The sequence below is a fragment of the Lipotes vexillifer genome, unplaced genomic scaffold (genome assembly GCF_000442215.2).
Source record: "Lipotes vexillifer unplaced genomic scaffold, Lipotes_vexillifer_v1.1 scaffold496, whole genome shotgun sequence".
Classification (NCBI taxonomy): domain Eukaryota; kingdom Metazoa; phylum Chordata; class Mammalia; order Artiodactyla; family Lipotidae; genus Lipotes; species Lipotes vexillifer.
In genome coordinates, this window is record NW_006786690.1 from 7,070,389 (window position 1) to 7,095,568 (window position 25,180).

At 51.5% G+C, this 25,180-nt stretch overlaps 1 protein-coding gene across 1 annotated transcript in view; it reads left to right on the forward strand.

Annotated features, from left to right (window-relative positions):
• TMCO4 (transmembrane and coiled-coil domains 4) overlaps positions 1-25,180 on the forward strand; it is a 77,468-nt gene that overhangs the window by 20,857 nt on the left and 31,431 nt on the right. Inside the window, exons 5-10 of the mRNA XM_007459240.1 lie at positions 5,560-5,657; positions 5,895-6,038; positions 6,804-6,923; positions 11,112-11,276; positions 12,130-12,266; positions 13,717-13,801. Of these exons, the coding sequence (XP_007459302.1) occupies positions 5,560-5,657; positions 5,895-6,038; positions 6,804-6,923; positions 11,112-11,276; positions 12,130-12,266; positions 13,717-13,801 (749 nt within the window). The remainder of the gene's footprint in view (positions 1-5,559; positions 5,658-5,894; positions 6,039-6,803; positions 6,924-11,111; positions 11,277-12,129; positions 12,267-13,716; positions 13,802-25,180) is intronic.

The following is a 25,180-nucleotide window of genomic DNA, read 5'->3' on the forward strand; positions in this document are numbered from 1 at the left end:
TGAGACGCAGAGAAAGCATAGGGACTGGTCAGCCAAGGGACCTGGTTCTCTGTTTGATTCTGCTGCTAAGTCCCTGTGTGGCCCTGGGCACGTTGCTTTCCCTCTCCGGGCACCAGCACCAGTTTTTTCACCTGTACAAGTAGAGTATCGAGTTGTATGTAGGTTTCTTTTATCTCTAAGGTTTTGTGTTTCTGCAAGGTGAGCTTCTCACTCAGCACCCCAAGGCGATCCTTTGCAACTGGAGTTCAGGGTGTGATGTACTACCTTTCTGTTCTTGGGTCCCCATCTGAGCCCTGAGGCCGTCCAAGCTTCCCCTACTTGTTTGGTGACTTCACTTCTCTGTGCCTCAGTTTCTTCATCTCTAGCACAGGGACAGTGGTAGTATCTCCATCATAGAGCTGTCAAGAGGGTTAAATTAATTAATACATATCAAAGGCTTGGAAGAGCACCTGACACATAGTAAATGTTAGCAAATGCAGTGCTGGAGGTTGATACTGATCCCATCATAATAACATGGTCAACATCTAACCTTTATTGAGAGCTCTCTAGATGCAGGTACAAGATACCATCTCATTGGGTTCTCATTACAATCCCCTGAGGATTTTGCAGAGGAAGAAACAGAATGTCAGAAGGGTGACGTAATTCACCCAAGGCCACCCAGCTGGTCAGTGGCACCATCTGATTCAGCCTCCTTATCCAGTCTGAAGATTGCTTACTGCATCCCTCAAGGCGTGGTTGAGAATCCAAGGTTTCATTCTTAATTCTGAAGGAGGCGGTGAAGATAATTCTTTTATGGGGCTTTCTGAGCTTTTACTAGCAATGTGTCTCTAGACTCCCCAGAGATAAGCACTCCCTCTCTATCTACTGGAGAAGGTGACTTAAAAAAAAGAAAAGGGTGGTGGTGAGGGCAGTAAAGGTGAGGAACACCCTCTCATGGGAGATAAGGTGGCAGTGAAGGAAGTTTCTTTGTGGACCCATGAGATAAGCAGTGCGGGGTGTCTTTGCTCTTCACATCTGCCTGGGATTTGGCCCAAATCTGCATTTTGGCTTCAGCCTCTGTCTTTGGGAAGCTGACATGGAATGTCAACTCAAGGTCACTTCTGACATCCCAGGTCATGAGTGTGGCCAGAGGCTATGTGATGACATAGATTGCCATGGTGCCTAGCCAGCAGGCAAAGTCAGTAATAGGAACAGGGCTTCATTTGGATTTAGTGTCCTGCTCTGAATTCTCACTTCCCAATATAGGAAGCATCATAGATGTAACTCAGAGCCAGCCTCTCCTCTTGTGCTCTAGAGGTTGAAATTCAATCAGACAACTGAAGTTATTGCAGGAGTGAAATGCTGTGATAATTAATGATTAACGGGAAAGCTATTCGTTTTATGTACAAAACAGTTACTAAGAGCGTTCAAGTACTTAAATAAGGAAATTGATTGGCCGTTCAGGTGTACATTAAGAGAGAGTGCCTTAGCTAAGTAACCTTTAGGGAAAATATTATATTCTTTTTTTAATAAACATTCAAATAGTAATACAAAGCAGGGACTTCCCTGGTGGCGCAGTGGTTAAGAATCCGCCTGCCAATGCAGGGGACACGGGTTTGCAGCCCTGGTCCAGGAAGATCCCACATGCTGCAGATCAACTAAGCCCGTGTGCCACAACTACTGAGCCTGTGCTCTAGAGCCCGCGAGCCACAACTACTGAGCCCATGTGCCACAGCTACTGAAGCCCGCGTGCCTAGAGCCCGTGCTCCACAACAAGAGAAGCCACCGCAGTGAGAAGCCCACGCACCACAACAAAGGGTAGCCCCTGCTCACCACAACTAGAGAAAGCCTGCGTGCAGCAACAAAGACCCAACACAGCCAAAAAAAAATTTTTTTAATAATAATAATAATACAAAGCAGAATACTAGAGATTAGAGTATATCATCAATCCAATCTTTATAAAATTGATCTGATATACTAGCATTTATACATTTAAATAAAACAGCTTCAAGAATGATATTTACTTTTTAGTTATTTTATTCCCTTTAGGCTATGAGTTTCCCCCTCCATAAACTCAGCTAAAAGTGATGACTGTCTAGTATCCCAGATGTGCAGGTGTCACTGCAGGAACAATCTAGAAGCAGACTGTGCTAAGAAATGTCAGGGGCACCCACTCAAGAATTTGACTGTGTTCTTAATAATAAATCTGAACTAATCATGAAAATGTTGTAACATCCTAGATTTGTTCTACTGTCCCAGAAATTTCATTCTTGATGGTGATTGGCCTACACTCTGGCTAAATATTTTATTTAGCCAAAATGTATGTGCCCCCTGGTTTTCATAGAAATGGACAGTGAGTGGGAGAAAAGATCACTGCAGCAAGATGTTCACGTCCAATTCTTGCTGTGGAATGAGTAGGTTCTTTTCAAAAAAACGTCTTCTGAGCCCCATCCAGGTGCCAATCCCAGGGCCAGCTGCTGAGGGTGGAACGCAGGAAAGGCTTTATCTGTGTCCCGAAGGTTCAGCCCTGTGATTCTCAAACTTGAGATAATTGGAGAGCTTGGTACAGGTGGTTTCCTCACCCAGGAAGCAGTGCTTTTAACAGCTACCCCCTGGGAATTCTGATGCAGTTGATCCAAAGCCCACCCTTTGAAAATCAATGGTCTAGAACTCCAGGCTAATACAGTACAGAGGGTTAGGGAGGCCTAGAGTCGGAGCATGTAGGCAACCTGGAGGCTCAGGCAGGTGAGGAGGTGACTCTGGAACGATGAGTAATGTTTAGCCAGGCAAAGGAAGGTAAGAAGGTCCTTGGCAGCCGAGGGCCAGCAGGAACACAGGACTGAGGCGTGGGCAGTGCGCCTGCAGGCAGTTCGGTGTTTCTGGAGGGTAGAGTGTAAGTTAGGAATTGATGAACGATGAGGCTGTGAATAAGGCAGGAACCAGGTCACGGGGGGCCTGAGTGTCCTGCTGGAGAGGTGACTCTATCCTCAAGGCAGAGGGAGGACCAGGATGGAGGGAGAGAGGGGGGCAGACAGTTGTGATTGTACTTTCCTGCTTGACACTGGTCATGTGGTGGTGCTCTCATCATCCTCCCATTTCCAGTCCCTAAGTGAGAAAATTGAGGCTCAGAAAAATCAGGGGAGCCAGCGAGATCATGGCAGAGCTGGGCTCAAAGACCTCACCCCAAATTTGCAGACTATTTCCCAGGCAGTGTTAGTTGAACAATTTGCTGCTGGTTCACGGAGCCAGCTGCTCGTAGCCCCTGTGTGTTCCTCTTGTACGCCCTCAGCAGCCGGAATTTCTCCTCAGGCCTTGAACTCTACCGAAAGCAACTAATTTCCAGCCTTCCTGTTTGCCCCGATTGGTACTAGCAATTAAGGCCCAAAGTATATCTCCAGCCTGTGGAGGAAATTGTCATAACCATGGAAGGAATGATGATAGCAGTAAACGTATTGAACGATTACAGTATGCCAGTCACCGTAGGTTTAGCCCTCCTAGTACCCCTGGAAATTCAGCGCTGTTATCATTCCCACTTTATGGATGAGGAAACTCAGGACAAGTAATTTGTACATAGTCCCAAGGTTAGTAAGTGGCTCTGTCCAGCAGGATAGCCTAGGTTTTGCTGCGGTAACAAATGACCTCCACATCTCGATGGCTTACAGCAACAAAAGTGCATTTCTTGCAAGTTGGCTGTGGCTTTAGTCCACACTTTCTTGGCTCTGGGTCCCAGTTGACAGGGTGACCTCTATTGGGAGCGTTGCTGGTCTCGGGGCAGAGCAAAAGGAGACTTACCAGGCGCTGCACTGACCCATAAAGATTTTGCCAGAAGTGACTCATATCCCTTCCAGCTACTGGCTAAAGCGGGTCATGGAACCACTCAGCTCAACAGGGCAGAGATGTGTAATTGTTCCATAGGGAGGACCAGTGCAGGAGGGATAACTGAACACCTGGAGGATTGTCATGCACCACCACAGCAGAGGGAGGATTCAAGCCTAGTTTACAGGATTTGAAACCTGACACCAGAACCCATGGCCATCCCACCTTCTGCTTTGCTAAATGCATGTGGTTCGGCCTCTTCCCGCACATCTGAGGGCGTGAATTTCAGTCCTGAAAAACCAGCACCTGTGATCATGGAGAATTGGTTTCCGCTCAGTAGTGAAGCAACCAAGAAGTGCTGTGCTGTACCCCCAGGAGGTGCTTAGGGGAAAGTTGGTTGAGGTGAGCGGGCAGACAACCAAAAAGCATAGCGGCTCTCCGAAAGCCCATCTCAAATCCAACTTCTTTTCACTGACCGGAGGATGAACTGTTTCTCGCTATCACCTATGGTTCAGAAGGCAAGAGATGGGAAGGAAACAGTTCCGGTTGAGTACTGCGTTGTTCTGCTCGCCGACACACAGAAATTCCAGCCTGCTGTCCATTCTCCATAAAAGTTTGTTGATCGAAGGGATGAAGAAGGAATTAATTTAAGCTTTACAAACCAACAGCCTTATGAGGGAGATGTTATTATCCCCATTTTTACAAAAGGGGGAACTGAGTTTCAGGGAGATGGAGTTTCATGGCAACGGCCACTGTTTCGGTCCCTGCTCGCAGGGCCAACTGTCAAGCTCTGCGCTTGACAGACGTTGTTTTTGCTGATCCCCACTGCCGCTCAGGAGGAGGGTACTCTTATCCGTGACCTCGTCTGTGATATGCAGATAATAATAAAACTGATTCTAGGAAAAGATAAACCATTCGAAGTGCAAAGCACAGTGGCAGGCATGTTGGAAGTCCTCAATAAACTTTAACCCTTCTTTTATCATCATCGTCATCTGCCATCGCACTATACGTTGAGTTGTTGTCCAAACTCCAAGTTCAGTTCAGAGTTCCCACTGGTAGTGACCGCGCTGCCCCACCCTTGTCTCCCATCCTTCTTACTGCCCCGAAGCACCGGGGGCCAGATGTTGGATAGGAAAGTTGGGTTTAGTGACTCTCCTGGGCCATTCTGAGGATTCACCTGACCCCAGTTTACTTCATATGCTTCCCTTTTGCTACATTTTGTCACTTTCAGATTTCAAGTCTGAACTGTTCTAGCTATTGCCCCAAGGCCAAGGTCTCCAGTACAGACATTTCTCTAACCCCTCTTTAAAAAGATAAATCTGAAGGAAATTGGTTTCCAAATTCCTTCCAGAGGGAGGTGGGCTCAGATGGCAGAGTCGGGGGAGGGGAAGGAAGGAGTGAGGTGATGATGTCTGTGACTCTATCTGGTACTCATTCTGGGTCCATCTGTATAAAGATATTTTTGTGCTTCTTTTGCCATTATTATTATTATTATTTTGTCTTTTCATTATTCAAATTGCAACCCTGTTAGGATGGATCCGTTGGGTAAGTAGCACATCCCACGTACTGGGATTCCCCAGCTGGGTTTTAGAATGTTTTCAGCTTTTTAAAACCAACGATGGGTCCAGGGTAACCTTGGTACCTTGCTCTGCATGACAGAGCACCCAGCACTGATCCCAGTTGGGGGTTGGTGAGGCGGGGAGGTGTCAAGGGATCCCAGACACAGCCAGTCCTAGAGAGCAACCTCTCCCCCGCCCCCCCCAGAACGGCCGAGGCATCCCGGAAGATGAAAGAAAACCGGAGGAAGTGGAAGCGCTATCTCCTGATAGGCTTGGCGACGCTGGGAGGCGGGACAGTGATCGGTAAGATGAGATGGTGGCGCTGGCCAGGGCAGCACGGAGTGAGGGATGATGCCAGGCTCGGAGCAAGAGTGGGGAGTGCAGGGGGATCGGCTGGGAGCCCACCCCTCCTCGCATGCACGTAGTAGGTGTGTTCACTAGTATTGTCCGTGAGAGGCAGTGGGAGGCCGGTGGAGGAAGAACGCAGCAGGCCCCGTCCGCACCCCCACCTCTACCCACCACGGGCCGCTTTCCTCGCAGGCGTGACTGGGGGTCTGGCTGCCCCTCTTGTTGCTGCCGGAGCCGCGACAATCATTGGCAGTGCCGGGGCAGCGGCTCTGGGCTCAGCGGCCGGCATAGCTGTCATGACCTCGCTGTTCGGTGCAGCTGGAGCTGGCTTGACAGGTAAGGTTCCAAAGGAGTGGTGGCCCAGATTCTCACCAGTGAGGGCTCCCTGGGAGATGGAGGAAGAGGACATAGGACATGGCTTTTCTCACTCTCAGTCCTAGCACTGCCAGAACTTATAGCGAGCTTCACAGAGAACTGGGTGGATGGCTTGGCGTGGCTCGGGAGAAGGCTGAGTTTGAGAAACTGCGCCTGGTGTAGACTTCTTAGAAAGGGTCTGATTGGACCTGTTTGTCACCATCTAAGAAGTTTCCAGGCAGGCTGCCTCAGAGACAGTTGAGCTTCCTCTTGTAAGAGAACACATGGCTACCCCTCATTTACCAGCATCCCGTGGGGGAGTGTTTCCAAATCATATGTGTCAGTAGCTCCCCAGTCACACACAGAGTTTCCTGTTAAGTGGCATGTTGCTTCCCGCATTGAGAATCTTGGTCAGCTCAAACCACTTTCACCGAGAGGAGTGTGTTACACTCCTGAAGTTCGTGGGCGGGAAAAAGATATAGTACCCACTGGATCAGGCCAGAGCGGCAGTTATGAGCTTGGGCTCTGAGTTTCAACCCCAGCTCTGCCAGTTGGGGGCTAGCCAGCCTTTGGAAACCTGTTACCTTCATCTGTAGTCAGGACGATAATGGCACCGACCTTAATGAGTTCAAGGGATAGGGCACACGGTTGGCAGTCACTGTGAGTGTGCGAGTACACAGAGCCTCTCTAACATCCCCCAGGGTCCCCAGTGACCCCCCATTCTCACTTTTGTATCTGGGTCTTTAGGATACAAGATGCAGAAGCGTGTCGGGGCCATTGAAGAGTTCACGTTTCTGCCTCTGACAGAAGGCAGGCAGCTACACATCACCATCGCCATCACGGGATGGCTGGCATCTGGCAAATACCGTGAGGACCAGGGGCAGAAAAGGATGCAGAAGGGGGTAGACGTTGGCCGAGCTGGGTCTGTTGCTGTGGATCAGACCCTGGCCCAGGCTCTTGCCTGTGTATGTCTTTAGGGGGTGGGTAGGGGGCACCTATTTTTCAGAGGAGGAAACTGAGTCTTGGAGAGGTAAGATGACTTTATCCCACATCTGTCTTCCCATGCACCCATCCATCATCTGTTCATCCATCCAACTGTCCATCCATCTGCCCATCTATCCATTATCCATCCATCCATCCATCCGTTCACCCATGCATCCACCTATCTATCTATCCATCCATCCATCCATCCATTCACCCATTTAACCACCTCCCTACCCACCCATCAATCCATCCTTTCCACAGAGTTTATAGAGCATGTGCCAGACACTGAGCCAGGTCCTAGGAATTCAGTGGTGAGCAGCACAGTCATGGCCTCTGCTCCCATGGAACATATGGTCCAAGGCAGAAGACAGGTCATTGAGCAAGTAATTACAGGGAAGCTTTATGGATGGTACAATAGGGGAAGCACAGAGTGCTTCTGGGGAGTGAGGGAAAAGTTATTGGAGGAAGTGAGTTAGGCTAAGGGCTGGCTGGGAAGTAGCCAGAGAAGGAAGGAGAAAGAAGTGAATACCAAGCAAAAGGGCAGCATGTAGAAAGGCCCAGTGGTGCAAGAGAAGCACAGGATGGCTTGAGCAAGGAGCTAGAAGACAGGAGTGTGGGTGAGGCCGGATCACACAGGAGCATGTGAGCTCTGGCGAGGAGTTTGAATTTATCCTCAGAGCAAGTGGAAGATAGCAAAGGAGTTTCAACACATAGGTGAGAAATCAGTACATCTTGGCTGTGTGACCTCAAGCAATTTACTTCACCTCTCTGTGCCTTGGCTGCTTCATTTGTAAAGTAGAACAAATTATCCTTGCCTTTCAGGGCACTTACAAAGATTAAATTAAACAAGGTAACGTGTGGAAAGCACCTGGTTTTTAGTGACATTCCACAAACGTTATTTCCCTTTACTGCTCTAATTTGAACGTGTGTGTTTTGGGGGGATTCTAACCAGGGTGGCACTGAGGAATGAGGCCATGGTCCGTTTACTGTTGGCTCACTTTCGCAAGTGCCCAGTGTGAGGCTCAGCAAGCAGGTCGTCAATCAGAGAGAGAACAGGGTGGGCCAGGGAGTCTGGAGCGTCCTGACCAAATACACAAGCTCAGAGCCTCCTGGGTTCCCAAATTTCTGGGATCCGAGGGCAGAAGCCACAGCTCTTCTAAACAGCACAGGAGGAAGCAGGTGAGAAAATGCCCAGGCTCTGCTGAGAGGCATTACTGGGCGCCAGAGTCTTGTTGGTATGTGCGCACCAGGGCCAGTCCCCAAACGGGACTCTCGAACAGTGACTGAGCACCTAGCACCATGAGTCAGGCATTTCAGCCACACACTAGGAGCTTGATGTACATTACCTCGAGTGACCCTCACATCCGTGCTCTGAGGTGAGGGCTGTTCTTATCCTGATCTGGATGAAGAGGAAACCTAGAGGGATCACATGGCAGACAAGTGGCACATGCAGGATTCGAACCCAGGTCTCCTGACCCAGAGTTCACGGGTTTTTCTCTTCATTTGTTTCATGATACCATCCATGCTACAGAAAGACTGAGACAGGAAGGAAGGAGCAAGAGTCTAAGTGAAGGAATTTGCAGTTTCTGACCAGTATGGAAAGCAAAGCCCTTATGGTTGTTTGACCCACCCCCTTGCTGGGTTGGCCCCAGGGCAAAATCAAGTTCATTTGCGGGTGCTGGATCATCTTCTCATATATTTCTGAGGATATTAACTGAGTTTTAAAAAATTTTCTGGCATGTTCCTGGTTTACTATGAGTTGCTTTTTTTTTTTACCAAGGTAGGTGAATGAAGTTCAGGAGGGAAATGAGTCACCTCGTCCTGCCTCCTTGACGGCCAGGAAAGAAGTCTCGTGTCATCACAGGCTTGCTTCTGTGTGTGATGGGAATAAATGGGCTTTCTTGGGTCCGCCCCTTTATTAAATAGGATTGTTTGTAATCATGATTATGGCTTTGTAGCTCACCACTAAGCCAGGCATTTTGCATGCATTGGCTCACTTAGTCCCTCACTTCAAGCCACGGATATGGGCATCATTATCACCCCCATTTTACAGATGAGGAAACCGAGGCTGATAAGGGCTGCCCAGGGTCGCCTCGCTAGTCAGGAACTGGGGCACGACTCACCCCCATTCTGTCTGGCTCCATAGCCCATGTTCTTGGCTACAGGGTGATAGAATGCAGTACTGCACTTTACAGTTTACATAATGCTTTTCGTGCAGCCTCTCACATGATCCCCACAACACCTGTGAGTCAGATGCCATCATTCCATTTTAACAGGTGTAGAAACTGAGGCTCAGAAGGGCAACGTGCCTTGCTTGTGAGTCTTGGCAACCATAAAGCTGCTGAGCTGGGTCCAGAGCCCAGCACACACACACACACACACACACACAACACACACAATCTGTGCCCGCATCCTGTCTCGGGCTGGCCGTCTCCTCCTCCATAACTAGAGACAGTTAATCCCTGAGCTGCTGCAGAGCTGTGACAGACTCTCTGCAGAGTGGGGAGCAGCCCCTCAGTGGTCTGCATGTCAGCAGAGCACCCTCGGGTAGGGACGAGGCCTTCGGGTCAGGCAGGTTGAGGCATCTGGCTGAGCCAGAACCCGAAGGCTCTGGGAAGCTGGCTCCACTGTTCATTCATTCATCCTGTTTTCATGAGGCTTTGGGAATCGAGTGCTTGGCAGACAGACTGCAGGACAGACGTGCACTAAACAGATGACACAAAAATAAATGGATAATTGCAGACTCTGACGAGAACTCAGGACGATAAAGTGCAAGGTGCATTAGATCGCCCTTGTCAAAGGGGCCGGGAAGCTACCCCGGGGATAAGGCGAGTGAGCTGGAAGCTCAGAGACAAGTAAGGGTGGAAGGTCACTCAGGCCATGGGCAGAAATGCACGGGGCCCCTCGGTGCTCCCACGGCCCAGAAATGAGTGACAACATGATGTTTGCATGGCCCTCTCCCTCCCCAGGCTGAGAGCTCTTTACCTGGATGGCTCAGTCTCCTCAACTATAAAATGGGGCTAATTGTGGGGCCCCATTTCAGGGGCTGTGTTGAGGTAAATCAGAGAGTCCATGGGAAATCCCTCAGTGCAGAGCTGCCCAGCACTTAGTACTTGCTCACTAAACATTTCCTACGATGATGGGTGTCTGTATCCTCAGGGTCAAGCGCCTGGCCTGGCATAGTCTAGGTACTCAGTTAAGGTTTGTGCTATGAATGAATGAATGAACGAGTGAACAAACGAAATCAAAAGCATGTGTTTCTGGAGGGTAACCTGATGGATGATGAGGCTGTGAAGGAGGCAGGGACCAGGTCACAGGGGGCCTGAGAGTCCTACTGGAGAGGTGACAACATCCTCAAGGCAGAGGAAGGACTAGGAGGGAGGGAGAGAGGGAGGCAGACAGTCACGGTTTTATTTTCCTGCTTGACGTTGGTCACATGGTTGGTACTGTCATCATCCTCCCATTTCCAGTCCCTAAGTGAGAAACTTGAGGCTCAGAAAAATCGGGTGAGCCAGCGAGCTCATGGCAGAGCTGGGCTCAAACACCTCTGCTCCAGATTTGCAGACTATTTCCCACGCAGTGTTTGTTGAATGAGATGCAGCCGGTTCAGGGAGCAAGCTGCTCGTGGCCCCGTGTGTTCCTATTGTGTGCTCTTAGCATCCTCGATGCCAGAATTACTGCAGAGTGAGAGAAAATAACACTTTACACACACAGTAGTTGGAACACTTAATTCTTATAACTACTCTATGAAAAGAGATAAATACTAGTCTCCCGACTTGACAGCTAAGCAAAGTGAGGCTTAGCGTGGGATAGTGACTCAGGGTACCCGGGGTCACCCAACTGCTAATGAATGCAGGAGCTGGGTCTCGAACCCCAGCCTGCTGTCTCACAGCACGGCCCTGTGCTCTGTCTGGGAGCACGTCTGCTCTGCTATCAGCTGCCGTTCAGTGGCGGGGGTGGGCCTCTTGTCTCCCCGCAAGCGTGAGTGGGCCCCTGTCGCCAACTGTCTGGGAAAGGGTGAGAGGCCTCCTCTATCACAGGAGAGACCCAACCTACCTGTGCTCTCCCCAGGTACCTTCAGCGCCCCATGGGCTGCCCTGGCCCACAGCCGCGAGCAGTACTGTCTGGCTTGGGAGGCCACATACCTGATGGAGCTTGGCAACGCCCTGGAGACCATCCTCAGTGGTCTTGCCAACATGGTGGCCCAGGAGGCCCTAAAATACACAGTGTTGTCTGGTAAGCCTCCCCTCTCCCCCACCAGCAGCATTCCCACCACTCCCAAGCCACACTGGTTCTGTACCTTTGCATGCCTGAGGCCCCCAGTGAGCCAGGCACAGTGCTGGTCTCCAAGAACACAGAGAGGCAAAGTTTATGGTCTTCATAGGGAGGAGACAGATAAACAGCCCATCACATTATCACATAGTGTGTCAGTTAGCAATTGCTGCATAACAAACAGCCCCATAACCCAGTGACTTAAAATAACAACCATTTATCACAGTAGCTCAGAAGTGTTGAGGCTTCATTTGGCTGATCTTTGCTGGGCCTGCGCATGCATCTGTGGGTCAGCTGACTTCCCACTGATCTAGGCCAGCCTTGCCTGGGGCAACCAGGGCAACTCAGTGCCTCCCCGTCCTGGGATCACAGGCTATCCCACACCCACAACAGAAGTGCACTAGAGGCACGAGTCCATTTCAAGCCTCGCATCCAGTAACATCTCATTGGCCAAGTCAACATGATTGAGCCTAGAGTGGATGGGCAGGGCAGGAGCAGGGGGCATTGCAGAGTTATGAGGCCAAGTGGGAGGATACAGGGTGGAGTGACAAATTGGGGCCATCTCTGGAATCTCACACACGGCAGATACTTAAACATAAGGGATCTAGGCCGTGTATCAGCAATGCGTGAGCTTCAGTTCTCTTCTGTACTACTTAGCAGTTTGACCACACGTGGAAAACTTACAGATTCCAAGTTAGAGACTCTGGATGCATGAACTCAGGCATCCATTAGCCAGCCAATCGCTTCCCTAGAAGGACCCCCCCCCACTGCCGCCCCTGCCACCACGGCCTTCATCACCGATATCCCTCCTTCCCAGGCCTTGTGGCTGCCCTGACCTGGCCAGCCTCACTCCTCAGTGTTGCCAATGTCATCGACAACCCCTGGGGTGTGTGTCTCCATCGATCAGCAGAGGTTGGCAAGCACCTGGCCCACATTCTGCTCTCCCGGCAGCAGGTACCTGGGAATAGCTGGGGCGGGGAGTGGGGCGAGCGGGCAGGGAGCAAGGAAGCAGGGAAGCATGGGGGCTGACTTGTGCACAGACGTCATACCTGAGACAAGCCCACGTGGGGGTAACCCAGTGGCTTTGCAGGGGGGTGGGGGGTGGTCGTCATTGCTCCTCCAGTTCAAGTCATAAAAGCACCCTAGGGGGACTTCCCTGGCTGTCCAATGGTTAAGACTCCATGCTTCCACTGCAGGGGCCACGGGTTCAATCCCTGGTCAGGGAACTAAGGTCCCACAAGCAGCACAGCATGGCCAAAAAGGTAAAAAGTGTCCTAGGATGGACCAGTAAGAATTACAGACTGTGCATCTCTAGCAAGCAATCAGGTGAGAACTAACAGGCCTCTGCAGGTGTGGACAAGGCCAGCTCTTCGTTTCCAGAAGTATAGAGCTACCCTCTGAGCAGATCTCCAGTGGCCCAAATACCACGTAAAACAGGGTTCCATCCACATTCGAGACAGTCCGAGGCAGGAACGTAGAAGTGAAGGGCCTTTCACATCCCTTGGCCAGGACTCAGCCCTGCGGCTATCCCTGGCTACAGGGCAGTTGGAGAAACTTCATTTTTGGCTGGGTAGCTGTGGGCCCAGAAAAACTCAGGAGTTCTGCTACCAAGGACAGAGGGAGAATGGGTGTAGGGTGATGACTGGTAGCCTTTGCCACAGAGTTCCTGCAGAATTGGAATACTGTTTAATGGAGGGTCTTCCATGGCAGTAGATGGAGGTGGGGGGAGGGTGGGTACATATACCGGCCCAAAAGCAAGGGAAAGGAGTGGAGTACTGAGACCAGCTGGACCTTTGGAACTCATCTGCCCTCTCCCTCCGTGTATTTGTACCCAAATACCTCTCATGACTTTTCTTTTTCAAGTTGCCTTTCCTACAAGTTCTTGAGTCAGAAAATTCCTCTTTGCATCTAACTTACAACCTCCTCACAGCATAAGGCCAACCTTTCATGTCCCCACTTCCTATCTAGGAACAGAACAGTTGTGTCCCCCCCGATGTGACTCTTTGCCTTTTTCCCCATCACATCCGGGGTACCTCCCGCCTCCTCTCTCGGCTCCAGAAGGGCCCCGCTTCACTGCAGTCATTTGCCACAGGTAGATGCGGGGGGGAAGGAGCGACGGCCACTGGCTAGTGGTTTGAGATAAAACCAGGGAATTAACCCAGCCAGGTGCTGCCTGTCAACCTGGGAAGAAGCCGGTTCCTGAGCAGGTGCCCTCCTGCATAAATGAGGGCCCAGACTCTCCTGATGGAGACATCAGAGCCTGGGGCCGGGAACAGCACAGGCGAGATTCATTAAGCGGGAGGCAGGTGCTGAGAAGTGTGCAAGGGCCACCGTCATCGGGGCTGATGTTTTTCTAGAACTGGCTGTGCACCATGCCCCCAACACCTGGTCCTTTCTCCCCCAGGGCCAGCGGCCTGTCACCTTGATTGGCTTCAGCCTGGGAGCCAGAGTCATCTACTTCTGTCTGCAAGAGATGGCTCAGGAGAAAGGTAAGGCTGGTCCGTTGTCACAGGTGAAAACACTTCTGGAGTCCACCCCCCCCCCAGGCCAGAGGTTGTGCACTAGAGGTCGCAAGTCTTGTGACCGTGTTCCCAGATCTTAGAGTTTAAAACAACTTGAAAAAGAAAAAACAGTCATTTGGAAAATTGTTTATTTCTTCCGTACGTAAATTAGAGTGGGTGTGAGACAGTCTTATAAAAATGGCCTTTGCGTTCTGATGCGGGTTCTTGAGTGGGAGGGGAGTGGAAGAGTCCGAAATCGGGGTGTTGGCAGGGCCGCGCTCCCTCTGAAGGCTCTAGCGGAGAGCCGCGCCTCTTCCAGCTTCTGGTGGTGGCCGGCAGTCCTAGGCTTGCAGACGCCTCGCCTTCACATCACCTTCTTTGTGTCATCTCTTCTCGCCTAAGGACAGTGTCAGTGGCTTTAGGGCCCGCTCAAATCCAGGATGACCTCATCTCAGGATCCCTCACTAATTACATTTGTGTGATTTAATTACATCTGCAAAGATGCCTTTTCCAACACCTGTTACCAAGGACAGGCAGAATGGGTGTAGGGTGATGACTGGTAGCCTTTGCCACAGAGTTCCTGGAATACTGTTTAATGGAGGGTCTTTTCCAAGTAAGGTCTCACTCACAGGTTCTGAATGGACACATCTTTTGAGGGGGCCACCATTCAACCCACTACAGACACCTTTGGGAGTGTGTCATGCCATCCGAACACATACTTTCAGTGTTGATGCAGTGGAAAGCTTGAGGGCCCCTACCCTGGTCTCGGGTCGGTGAGGCCTCCAGGACTGAATGCCGGTTTGGGGCAGATCTGTCACCAGGGGCTGCCATAGCAAGGGGTTAGTGGGGTGAGGTGCAGAGCTCAGGGCACTTGGGGTGGTCCACCATGCGTGGGACCCGGGCTAACCTCTCTCCTGGTATAGCATAGCAGCAGCAGAGAGAATTCCTTCTCTGGATGGGGGAAGGTAGCAAAGAATTTTCAGCAGTCTTTAACGCACATTTTGCTGGTCAAAGCAAGTGACAGCCAAGCCCTAGGTCCCCGCTGCCCCTTACACTCCTTCTGTCCATAGCGGAGGACGAGGGGAGCAAATGTTTGCCAGACTCTGACTCGGGGATGAAGGAGGGCAGGGGCTTTGCAGGCAGCCGAGACCTGCGTCTGAGTCCTACCTCTGCTCACCTGGGGAGCCTGGGTTGGGTAAGGACTCAGCCTCCCTGGACGTCAGTCTCTCCGTTTGCAGCAGGAGGTTCTTGTCGCCTCTGGGCAGTGTCAAAGGCCAGAGAGCATGGAGGTCAGGCCGCCGGCCCAGTGCTGGGTCCTGGTCAACACATCCTGCAGCGGCTTTTAGGCTGAAGTGTCTCTGCTGGTGTTGGGGGTGGCTGCACTCGCCCCCTGCGCTCGCCCCCTGCGCTCGCCCCCTGCGCTCTAAAGCTGTTGCCGCCAGGGAGGCCCCTGGAAAGTTGTCACGCTCTGCGCTGTCATCGTTTTGCTCCTTTCCTGGTCATCCTTCCCCCAGTCCACGCAGCAGACCCATCTGCCAGGCTCCTTATCACCTGGATAACGTGGTCTGGGGGACAAAGGGCATGTCTTTGGCTCCAGTTAGCATAAATTACATGTTAACTTCAGATCAGTAATACAAGCCAAGTCTCCAATTCCCCTCCTGAACAAATTAATTACCATTGATCATTTGGACACGGCCATTGGAAGTGAGGTCGCCCATCAGCTGACTCCAGCAAGTGAGGCCGGAAACTGATGGGAGGGAGATGTTCCTGCCCTCAGCCTTTGGCGGGGTGGTTCTCAAAGCAGCTTCCTTCCCGCCACTTTCCTGGCCACTGCTCCCTCCCCTGGCTCTTCATAGCCCACCACTGAGAACTGGGGCTTTGGTATCAGGCAGACCTGGATCTGGGTGCCAGCTTCATCACTGACGAGCTGTGGCACCTTGGGCAAGTCACTTAACCTCTCTGAACCTCGGCTTCCTCATCTGAACGTGGGGCTTAGTACACTTACCTCTTCAAGAGATTAAAATGAGATGATGAATGTGAAAGTACCTGCTGTAATTTGGGTTCACTCAGTAAACGCTTCTTCCTCTAATCTGAGGACCTACTGTGCACGGGGAACTATGGTGAGTGTCATGTAGATGGAGGCGCTTGTCATTTTGTGTCTACTTTCTGGCGCACACGTTAGATGGTGAATTCCAGGTAGGCGGGATCTGCCTGTGCCCCACCATCTCTCTGGCACACGGCACATTCTGAGAGCTCGGGAAGGTGGGTGGACTTGACTTTGGGCTGACAGGCTCAAGAGCCTGGTGCAGACTCCCCATGTGCCAGGCCGCACACTATGCAGGATCTCGGTCTCCCGGCAACTCCCTGGGAGGTTGTTATTCTCCCTGCTTCCGGGATGAGAAACTGAATGAGGCTGCGAGGGAAAGCCAAGCGGATCCTAAGAGCCAGAGCCGGGATTCGACCCCAGGGTGTCTGGTTCCAGGGCCCTTGCTCGTAACAACTGTGCTATACTTTGCAGAGGACCCAGACCTTGAACGTGGGTGGGGCTCCTCCAGAGGATCTAGAGGGAGGGGAATTCCAGAGGATCCGGCCAGCAGGGAAGAGGAAGGGCTCTCAGAGTGTCTGAAAACGTTGAGTCTAGTTTTTCTGCAGCCTGTGAGAGGGGACCAAGGTGGAATGTGGGAAATGGTTAGGACAGGAGCCTGGCATAGGTCTCGAATGCCGGGTTAAGGTGTTGGAACCGACTGGTTAGACGCTCGGCCTCTGAATTGTGTGACGAATGAACAGCTGAGCATAGTCCTGCAGAGGGAGGCGCTGGGGGCAGCGGGTGGTCAGTGCTGGGCAGCTTGTGGTTGACCCCCCTCCCCCCGTGCACACATTCTCCTACGCGCACGTGCGCGTGCACGCGCGCGCGTGATCACACACACACACACACACACACACACACACACACACACACACACACACACACACACACACGGCAGCAACTCAGCCGACCCCAAGGGCCTCTGCTGAATGGATGGGAAGCTTCCCAAATAACAAGAATTGGGTAGGAATCTGAATAGAAGCCCAGCGGCCAAAAGCGCAGCTGGTTTTCTCCCCATCCAGTCACCTTCCGAAGGAGGAACTCACAGCCAGAAGACTCTGAACAAGAGTCTTTATTCTTGATCAGCCTGATAGTTTCCCCTACTTAATAATATCCCATCCCACCCTGTGTCTGGACGGGAGGTAATAAAGGACCCTGGTAACCCTTTGCCTTGACCTTGGTCAAGAACCACCCAAGAAGGGGTCTTCCCCTTAGTTGGCTGAGGCTTATTCCAAATGAAAACAGCAGCTGCTCTCATGTGTGGGGAGCTGGGGCCCGCTTTCTCTCTGGGGCAGAATAAGGCTCCCCGTGCCATGCGGCACAGGCACACTGTCTAACCCTGCCTGCCCTGCCGGCCTTCTCAGCTCCTCCAGGTGGGCGGCAAGCCCCTGATGCCAGGCCTCAGCCGTTTATTTCCCCAGTTTCCCTCTTCCTTTCCGGAGATTATGTAAGGTAACTCCTGGTGGCTTATAGAAATGGGAAGTTGGAAACAAAACACACCCACGTGCAGAGGGGAACTGAGGGGTCCTGAACCCGGAGAGCTGGGCGCTTGTGCGTGGCTTCCCTGACGGCCCCAGGGGGGTCTGGGCCCAAGGCCACCCAGACCACGAAGTAAAATGAATAAAAACATGGACATACACACACTCATAAAAATAGGCTCACATTCCTGCATGTTGAGTGTGGCCCTCATCTTCCTGTGTTCTCTTTCTCTGTCATCCCCCGTGTCCTCTTGCCAGCCATCCAGGGAGCCTCTGGCCTTCAGGGCTTTACCACTTACCACCCGGTCCCCACCCATCAACAGACGGCGGGGCCAGACACAGCTGGAAGGATGGCACAGATGCAGGCCTTTGCGTCATTAGGTGACGGGGCCACACAGCTCTTCCCCACCGAGAAGATGCCAGCTCAGGTGCTGCATATATGTGGGCTGTGGAGCCAGGGCATCTGGTTTGAATCCCACACGCACTGCTAGGTTCACCTGCCCGCTCTGAGCTCCAGGTGACTCATGTGAAACACGAGGGAATGATAATAGTGTTGCCATCAAGGTTGTAATGATTAAACGCAATAGTGCGTATAAATGCTGCCATATAAGAACCTGGTATTTCTTACTGAGCATTTATATTATGCTAAAATCTGTCTTAAGCTTTATAAAAGGGAGCTGGCTTGGAATTCCCTGGCGGTCCAGTGGTTAGGACTCCACACTTTCACTGCCGAGCACCTGGGTTTGATCCCTGGTTGAGAACTAAGATCCCACAAGCCATGCACAGCACGACCAGAAAAAAAAAAGGGCGGGGAGCTGGCACCTAGGATTAGAGCACCACACACACATAGGTGACCTTGACCCTGGACCTTGTTGAGGGAAAATCAGCCTCCCACCAGAGTAGGGGCCCACAGTTTCTGTTCCTTTCTGTTCCTTCACCCGCCTTCCCCCCTCTTCCTAGACAACCCCCTCCCAAGTCCTGGCCTTGTGTTACTGATGGGGCACCTTCAGGTCTCCAGCTGGCTGGCTGTGGTTGTGAATGAATTATTCACCCTTTGCCCGGAGCTGCTGTTTCACATCTAATTCATGCCAGCTCAGCTGTCTGGTTTCAGGCAGCCCTGCTTGTTTAACACCCAATTAATCTGCACACGAAGGAGACCCTCTCCTAATTGCAGGAAAGCTGTCATTATCTGAGTTAAGGGAATGTAAAAGAGGAATTACTCTAATGCAGTTGAATCCACTAATTGTTTTCTGGGTTCCCTTGAGACCAAGTAATGAAATGTAGCAATAAATCCTAGAGTCACTGCAGAGTTCAGAATCCTTCAGCTAGCCTACCCCCACCCGCTGCCCCCTCCTAGCTGCAGCCCATCCTTTTTTCCCCTCCCCCAAGAAAAGCTGCCTATAGCATTAACTATCTCATAACTTCATTTCCTTTTTGGGCCATGTTGCAAACAGCAGGGGGTTACTGCTTAGGGGATATGCAACCATTTACAAGGTGTCCTTCACCCGGGCCTGCCCCTCCCTCAAGTTTAGTGTGGGCAGCTTCCTTACAAATGAGTGTCTAGACTACAAGCCCCTTGAGGGCAGAGATTGTGTCTGACCAACCTCTGTACCTCCTGTACCTGGGATAAAGCCAACAGAGAGTGCTCTATAAGTGAATTGTCTAACGTTATAAACATTCACATTGTATCAGTCAGGATAGGTGAGGTTATGCTGCAGTAACAAACATCCCCCAAATCTTAGCAGTGTAACACAGCAAAGGTTCATTTCTCACTTGTGCCATCTGTCCAGTGTGGGTGGGCAGGGGGTTCTGATCTTTGTAGTCACTCAGAGATCCAGGCCAATGGAGCCTCCTTCAGTAGGAGACAGAGATTGTGGTGAGTTACACACTGGCTCTTAAAACACTTTCACCTGGAAGTAACACGTCACTTTTACTCATGTTTCATTGGCCAGAGCAAGGCACGTGGACATTTCTAACCTCCATGAAGGGCCAGTGAATGTATTCCCGCCATGTGCTCCAGCCAGAACACCTTACTTGGATTCTGGCCTCTGTAATTAATTCTCAGCTGAAGCCTCAGGTTCTTTATCTACAAAATAGGGACTTTTCTCTCTTCCTCCGCCTTGCCTCACAGCTTGCAGGATAGACGTACACCTTGATGGAAAGCCAGAGTGTGGCAGAGGATGCTTGGGTGAGAGCCCCAGCGATTGATGGTACCCAGGAGCCCAGGAGCTCGGCCAAGGGGCCCACACACAGACAGAAGCAGCAAAGATTCCCCAGCACGTTACCCACCAGAGGACCAGAGCTGGTTCCAGTCTGGCTGGGAGCAGGCTCCAGGCGGACAAAGCTCTGAGCTGTGTTGATGGTGATTGGCTCCAGACCATGCCCAGGGCCCAGAGAATCAAGGGAGATGACCTGGTGAAAATGCCTTGAAAAGGTAGAGCTGCCCGCAAATGGGAACGACTGTCATAGCGATAGTGTAGCAACGGCTGCCACTTACGAAGGCCCAGCTCTCTGGCTGGTCCTCGTTCACGGATTTATGTACATTCTTGTCAGCCCTCACAACAACCCCATAAGATAAGTAATCCTGCCCCGTTTTTCAGATGAGAACTGTGAGATTTAGAGAAAGCTGGAGTAGCTTGCCCTAGAACTAAGAATTTCATGCCTTTCTCTGACTCTAGGGTTCATATTCACATTGTTATTTTGAGCCCTTCTGGCTGGGTGTTTTCACTCAAAGCAGTATCTCAGACCAGACCTTCCCAACAGAGAACTAGTCACAATCAAATTCACTCCATTAACTCATATTCATGAAGTACCTACTGTGTGCCAGGCAACATGCTGCGCTTTGGGGAGATGACAACAAACTAGCCAGTGCAGCCCCCGTCCTCATGGAGCTGACAGTCCAGGCTGGTAAATAATCTGCCCTCCCTGAGACATGAGTTGGGGTCTTGCAGAATGGCTGTGGGGGTGGGCAGTGATGGATGTCAGTCATCTGAAAAGCACTAGGCATGTAGTAGGTGCTCAGTAAAGGGAGGCTTACTGTACTTGCATACCAAGTTCTAGGGTAGCCACCTGGTTGGGGCTGACACCCTTAATGTGAACCTCCTGCCCTTAGGTGGAGACATCTCTCTCTACCACTTAAAGCCCGTAAGTACTTGGCTTAGGAAATAGGGTCACAAGAAGCCAGCCCCCCAGGACACAGTCAGATGCTCAGCAAGGCTTCCAGGCCTGCTGTGCTCCTCCCACAGCCCAGGTAGGGTACCTCAGGGGCTGGACGCATCTGCCAAGCTTCCTCCATCAGTTAATCGGATTCTCAGAGCAGTCTTGCCACATACTCAGACGTGGGTGGTGGGAAGGGCTGACTCCCAGTGGGAATCCCTTGCCTTCTGGATGAGTATTTGAATGCTTTGTGTGGCTGAGGAATCTTCTCCGTGCAGAAATAGACAGACCCAGGTTCAAAGGGAGTTTACTGAGACCCCGCCTACCTGCTTCCATGATTGATTCATTCTAATCATCATCATCATCATCTCAACAGCTAACAATTATTGGGCACTTACTATGTATCAGGCACAGCTAAACACTTAGCATGCCTTATTTTATTTAATCCTCCCAATAATCCTATGAGGTTTTAACTAGCCCCATTTTACAGATGAGGAAACTGAGGCTTGCTTACAGAGGGGAAGTAATTAGCTCATGCTTACAGGATTAATAATGATGAAACTGGAATTTGAGTCCACAGTGGCTGAGCCATGCCTTTTTCATGACATGTTCTCTAATTCTTACAGTAACCCAAGGTCAGGATAATTATCTCCATTTTACAGCTAAGGCTCAGTGTGAAGCAAAGCAATGTGCCCAAGTGGGTCCATTTGGATTTTTTGGTTGCAGGTCCTGAGAGTTCCATCAACTGCCCTTCCTTCAGCCACACTCAGAGCTCCTCTCTCCCCAAGAATGAAAAAAGGGGGTTCAGGGTGACTCCTGTCTGCTAAGGTCCAGGCATCCCTTGCCTTTACACTTGTTCTCGCTATCCAGAACGCTCTCCCCTCCCCTGACCCCAGGCATGGAGCCAGTTCAGACATCCTTCAAAACGTGGCTCGCAAGTTCCCTCCTCCATACTCCATGTGGAAGGAAGACTCGGGAGCATTTAGGAAAGAAAAGTAGTTTTTGCAAAAAGGTGTAAACTAATTAGACTTTGGAAGGTCTGGTTTGCCAAATTACACACACGCACGCACACACGCACACAGCAGGTTCTTAAAGGAAAACACACACCTCACAATCACCAGGGCTGCCAAGTTTTCATCAGTTTGTTCTTGATAGAAAAGCAGGGCTTCCCTGGTGGCGCAGTGGTTGAGAGTCTGCCTGCTGATGCAGGGGACATGGGTTCGTGCCCCAGTCCGGCAGGATCCCACATGCCGCGGAGCGGCTGGGCCCGTGAGCCATGGCTGCTGAGCCCGCGCGTCCGGAGCCTGTGCTCCGCAACGGGAGAGGCCACAACAGTGAGAGGCCTGCGTACCGCAAAGAAAAGAAAAAAAAAAAAGAAAAGCAGGCATTTCTCCTAAGGTTATTCTTTCTCATGAAGCCACAGGGACACCCAGAATCTTCAGACATCAGCGTTCCAAACACTGGGGACAGGATTCTCATTAGGGAGTCAGCAACTTATGCGAAATGCTCCTTCATTTGGGAACTCGCACCGGACAAGGTGCCCCTGTTATTCTTGCTTTATCTCAAAGGGTCAAGTGTGGGTTTGGTTTTGGTGTCGGTCGCCACAGATGGGATGCCTGTGCTGATGCCTGACGGTGACAGTTTCATTAATTCTGATCCTCACAACATCCTCATGGGGCAGGCATTTGATTCATCACATTTTACAGAGAGCGGACAAGGACACTGAGACTCAGAGAGTCGAAGGGATTTGCCCAAAGTCAGAGCTGGGAGGTGGCAGAGCTGGGATTGCGCCCAGCGCCCAGCCCCTAAATCTGGGTCATTCGTCTTCGTGCAGCCACCTCCCTGCGCCCTCCCTCACCCTTACTCAGCTGTCTGTCTCCACACTCACAGCTCTGGGTCAGGCATTGTCTGTTGTACTCACCTCTGTATCACCAGCTCCTGGCCTAGGCTTGGCACATACAAGGAACCCAGTACATGTCAGTAGTTGATGCATTAACGAGGGATGTGAAACCCATGAAGTTTGCCGTGAGCACTGCCTGCAGAGAACGGTGCTGAGGCCTTTGGGTGGTGAAGGGCTCAAGCTGCCTCATCACGGTGGACCCCACCAACTCCAAGACCCCGGCCAGCTGATTGGCATGTTGCCCAAGCCTCCTAGTGACCCAGGGCCACTCCACTCTCCAACTTCCCGGCAGGCATAATCAGCCAGCATGTTCACGGCCCGTGTAGGACTCCTGCCCACCCAGAACCAAGACAAAATGTGCACCTGCCAAACGTGATGCTTTTGGGCAGGAGATGAACATAGCCAGAATTCCCAGAGATGAACAGTCCACTTCTGACAATGGTCCATCTGCCAGCCAACAGGATGAATTTGCTTTGGGAGTGACTGATCCTCTGACCAAGAGTATTTTTGGCCCCAGCAGGTGGCAAGAGTGGTGGGCAGTGCCTGATGCCAAGAACAGCCACAATCCAAGTACTCACCAAGAGACTCTGGGCCCCAGATCAGTGGATTGTTCATCTTTCTATGTATTTACTTTCAAAGTTCTCAAAAATTGAGTAGTTGGAAAGAGAGCTCAATTCAGACTGACTCGTGGTAGCTGAGCCAGGAAATGGCCACATGAACGGAGAAATCAGTTCAGCTTTAGCTATTTATGCATCCATTCTCCCCTTCATTCCCAAAAGATGTGAAGGGAATTAATAAGTGACATTACATGTTGTCTCTGGCTGGTGGCCCTGTCCATGCAGTTGGCAAGGCATCATGAGACAAGCCAGCTCACCTGTGCATGTTTTCACTCATCCAATGAAAACCTGTGGGGCCTGCTGCACTCTGGGCACCGGAGCCCATTCATTACATCAGTCCCGGTTCCCCCGTCCCTGCTCCATCTGTAAGCTGGCTCCATTCGATGACTTCTCCTTGTGTCTTCAGGATGCAAGGGACTGTGGCCTGAGTTCAGATCCAGCCCCTGCTAGCTACTGTCTAGGTGCCCTTTAGGCAAATCACTTCACCTCTGAGCTTCAGGTGGTTGAGTCAAATGGGACCCTGAGGCCTTTGGGGCTTGCTCTAGACTTAATAACTACTGTTTATTGAACATACTATGTACCAGGCACTCTGCTAAGTGCTTTGCATATTTTCTCTCCTTTAATGTACAAACAACCCTAAGATGCAGGTATAGATATTCCTTTTGCTAATGAACAGGTTGAGTGCAGGGACTGTGTCCGTTTCCTTTGCCCCTGCGTCCCCAGCACCTGGTATGGGATTTGGCACAGAGGAGAGGTACAATAATGTACGTATGGAGGGCCTGGGACCCAACTTGAGCCAGTCTGATGGCACAGCTGGCCTTGTGGTATGGTAGATGTGACCACACAGTGCTTGGTGTGTGGCCAGCCCTCAGTAAATTAGAGTCCCTTTCTCCCGCTCTCCATTAGTTTATCCAGATGGATTTTCCAGGGCTGTGGCTCTCACTGCCTCTGAGCTCACTAAAAGACAGTAACATCTTCAGTCTGGCAGCTCCTGGGAGGGAATGGAGCAAAATGTGGGATTCGTTTGCTGCTTTTTTTTTTTTTTTTTTTGGCTGCTCTGTGAGGTTTGCGGGATACTAGCTCCCCGACCAGGGATCAAACCCGGGCCCCTGGCAGTGAGAGTGCCAAGTTCTAACCTCTGGACTGCCAGGGAACTCCCTCATTTGCTGCTTTAATCTAAACTAACGGGGTCTTTCCGACAGGCCTGTAGCTGCAGACCATGCCAAGCCCCTTTGAAAGGCATCTGCATCCTCTTGGTGATGCAGATGTCCTTGACCTTAGCAGTCACACCTGCCGAAATGCATTTGCTCACACATGGAACCTGGGTCGTCTCAGCTGTGTAAAGGCGAGGATTCAGGAGCTTGCTCTGGCCTCTTGGGGGCCCGGCCTCACTGCTCCACCATAAACCCTCAGGGCTCAGCCACCGGTTGTTGACCTACGTCACCCTCCTCCTGCAGGTTGGCCATCGACCCCCGTGCCTACTAGATAAATCCACTCAGCTTCCAGGGGCCCCAGGTCTGAGCTGGAAGAGCCTCCAGAAATGGCTTTGTTTAACATCTTCATCTTACAGGCAAGGAAAAGGAGACCGGGAAAGCACGTGGTCTGAAGGCAGTGATGACCGGTGTTTGCGTTGGGAGTTTGATGTTGTTATGATAGAGAAACCCGGAAATGCCCAGATCCTAGCCCTGGAAAAGGTCCCGTCTCCCCACAGGGTTCCCAAGAGTGATGAGCATGTAGACTGTAGCTAAATGTGGCCAGAGTGCCTACCACTGACCACCACCTAGGCTGGCACCCGAAACCCCTGGGGAAGAACTTGGCTGAAGCTGTGCTGGGTCACACCGCAGGCTCAGCCCCCAAAAGCTCCACACCTGATCCAGGGACCTACCTCATCCTGGCCGGCAGCGGCACGGAGGAAGGGAGTCAAAGGAGAGAGGGGGACAAAGTGGGCACCGTCCCCACCGAACGGGATGGAGACGGGGCCACAGAGAGAATATGTGGGCCTGGTCCTCCTGGAGGGACTCAGCTTGGAGAGGCGGCAGAGCTGCGGTCTGACTTCCCGATGTACAGTGACCTGCCCGCAAGTATATCAGTGTCCTTGCACTTGACCAGTCAGACCGGCACCCGCTCTTC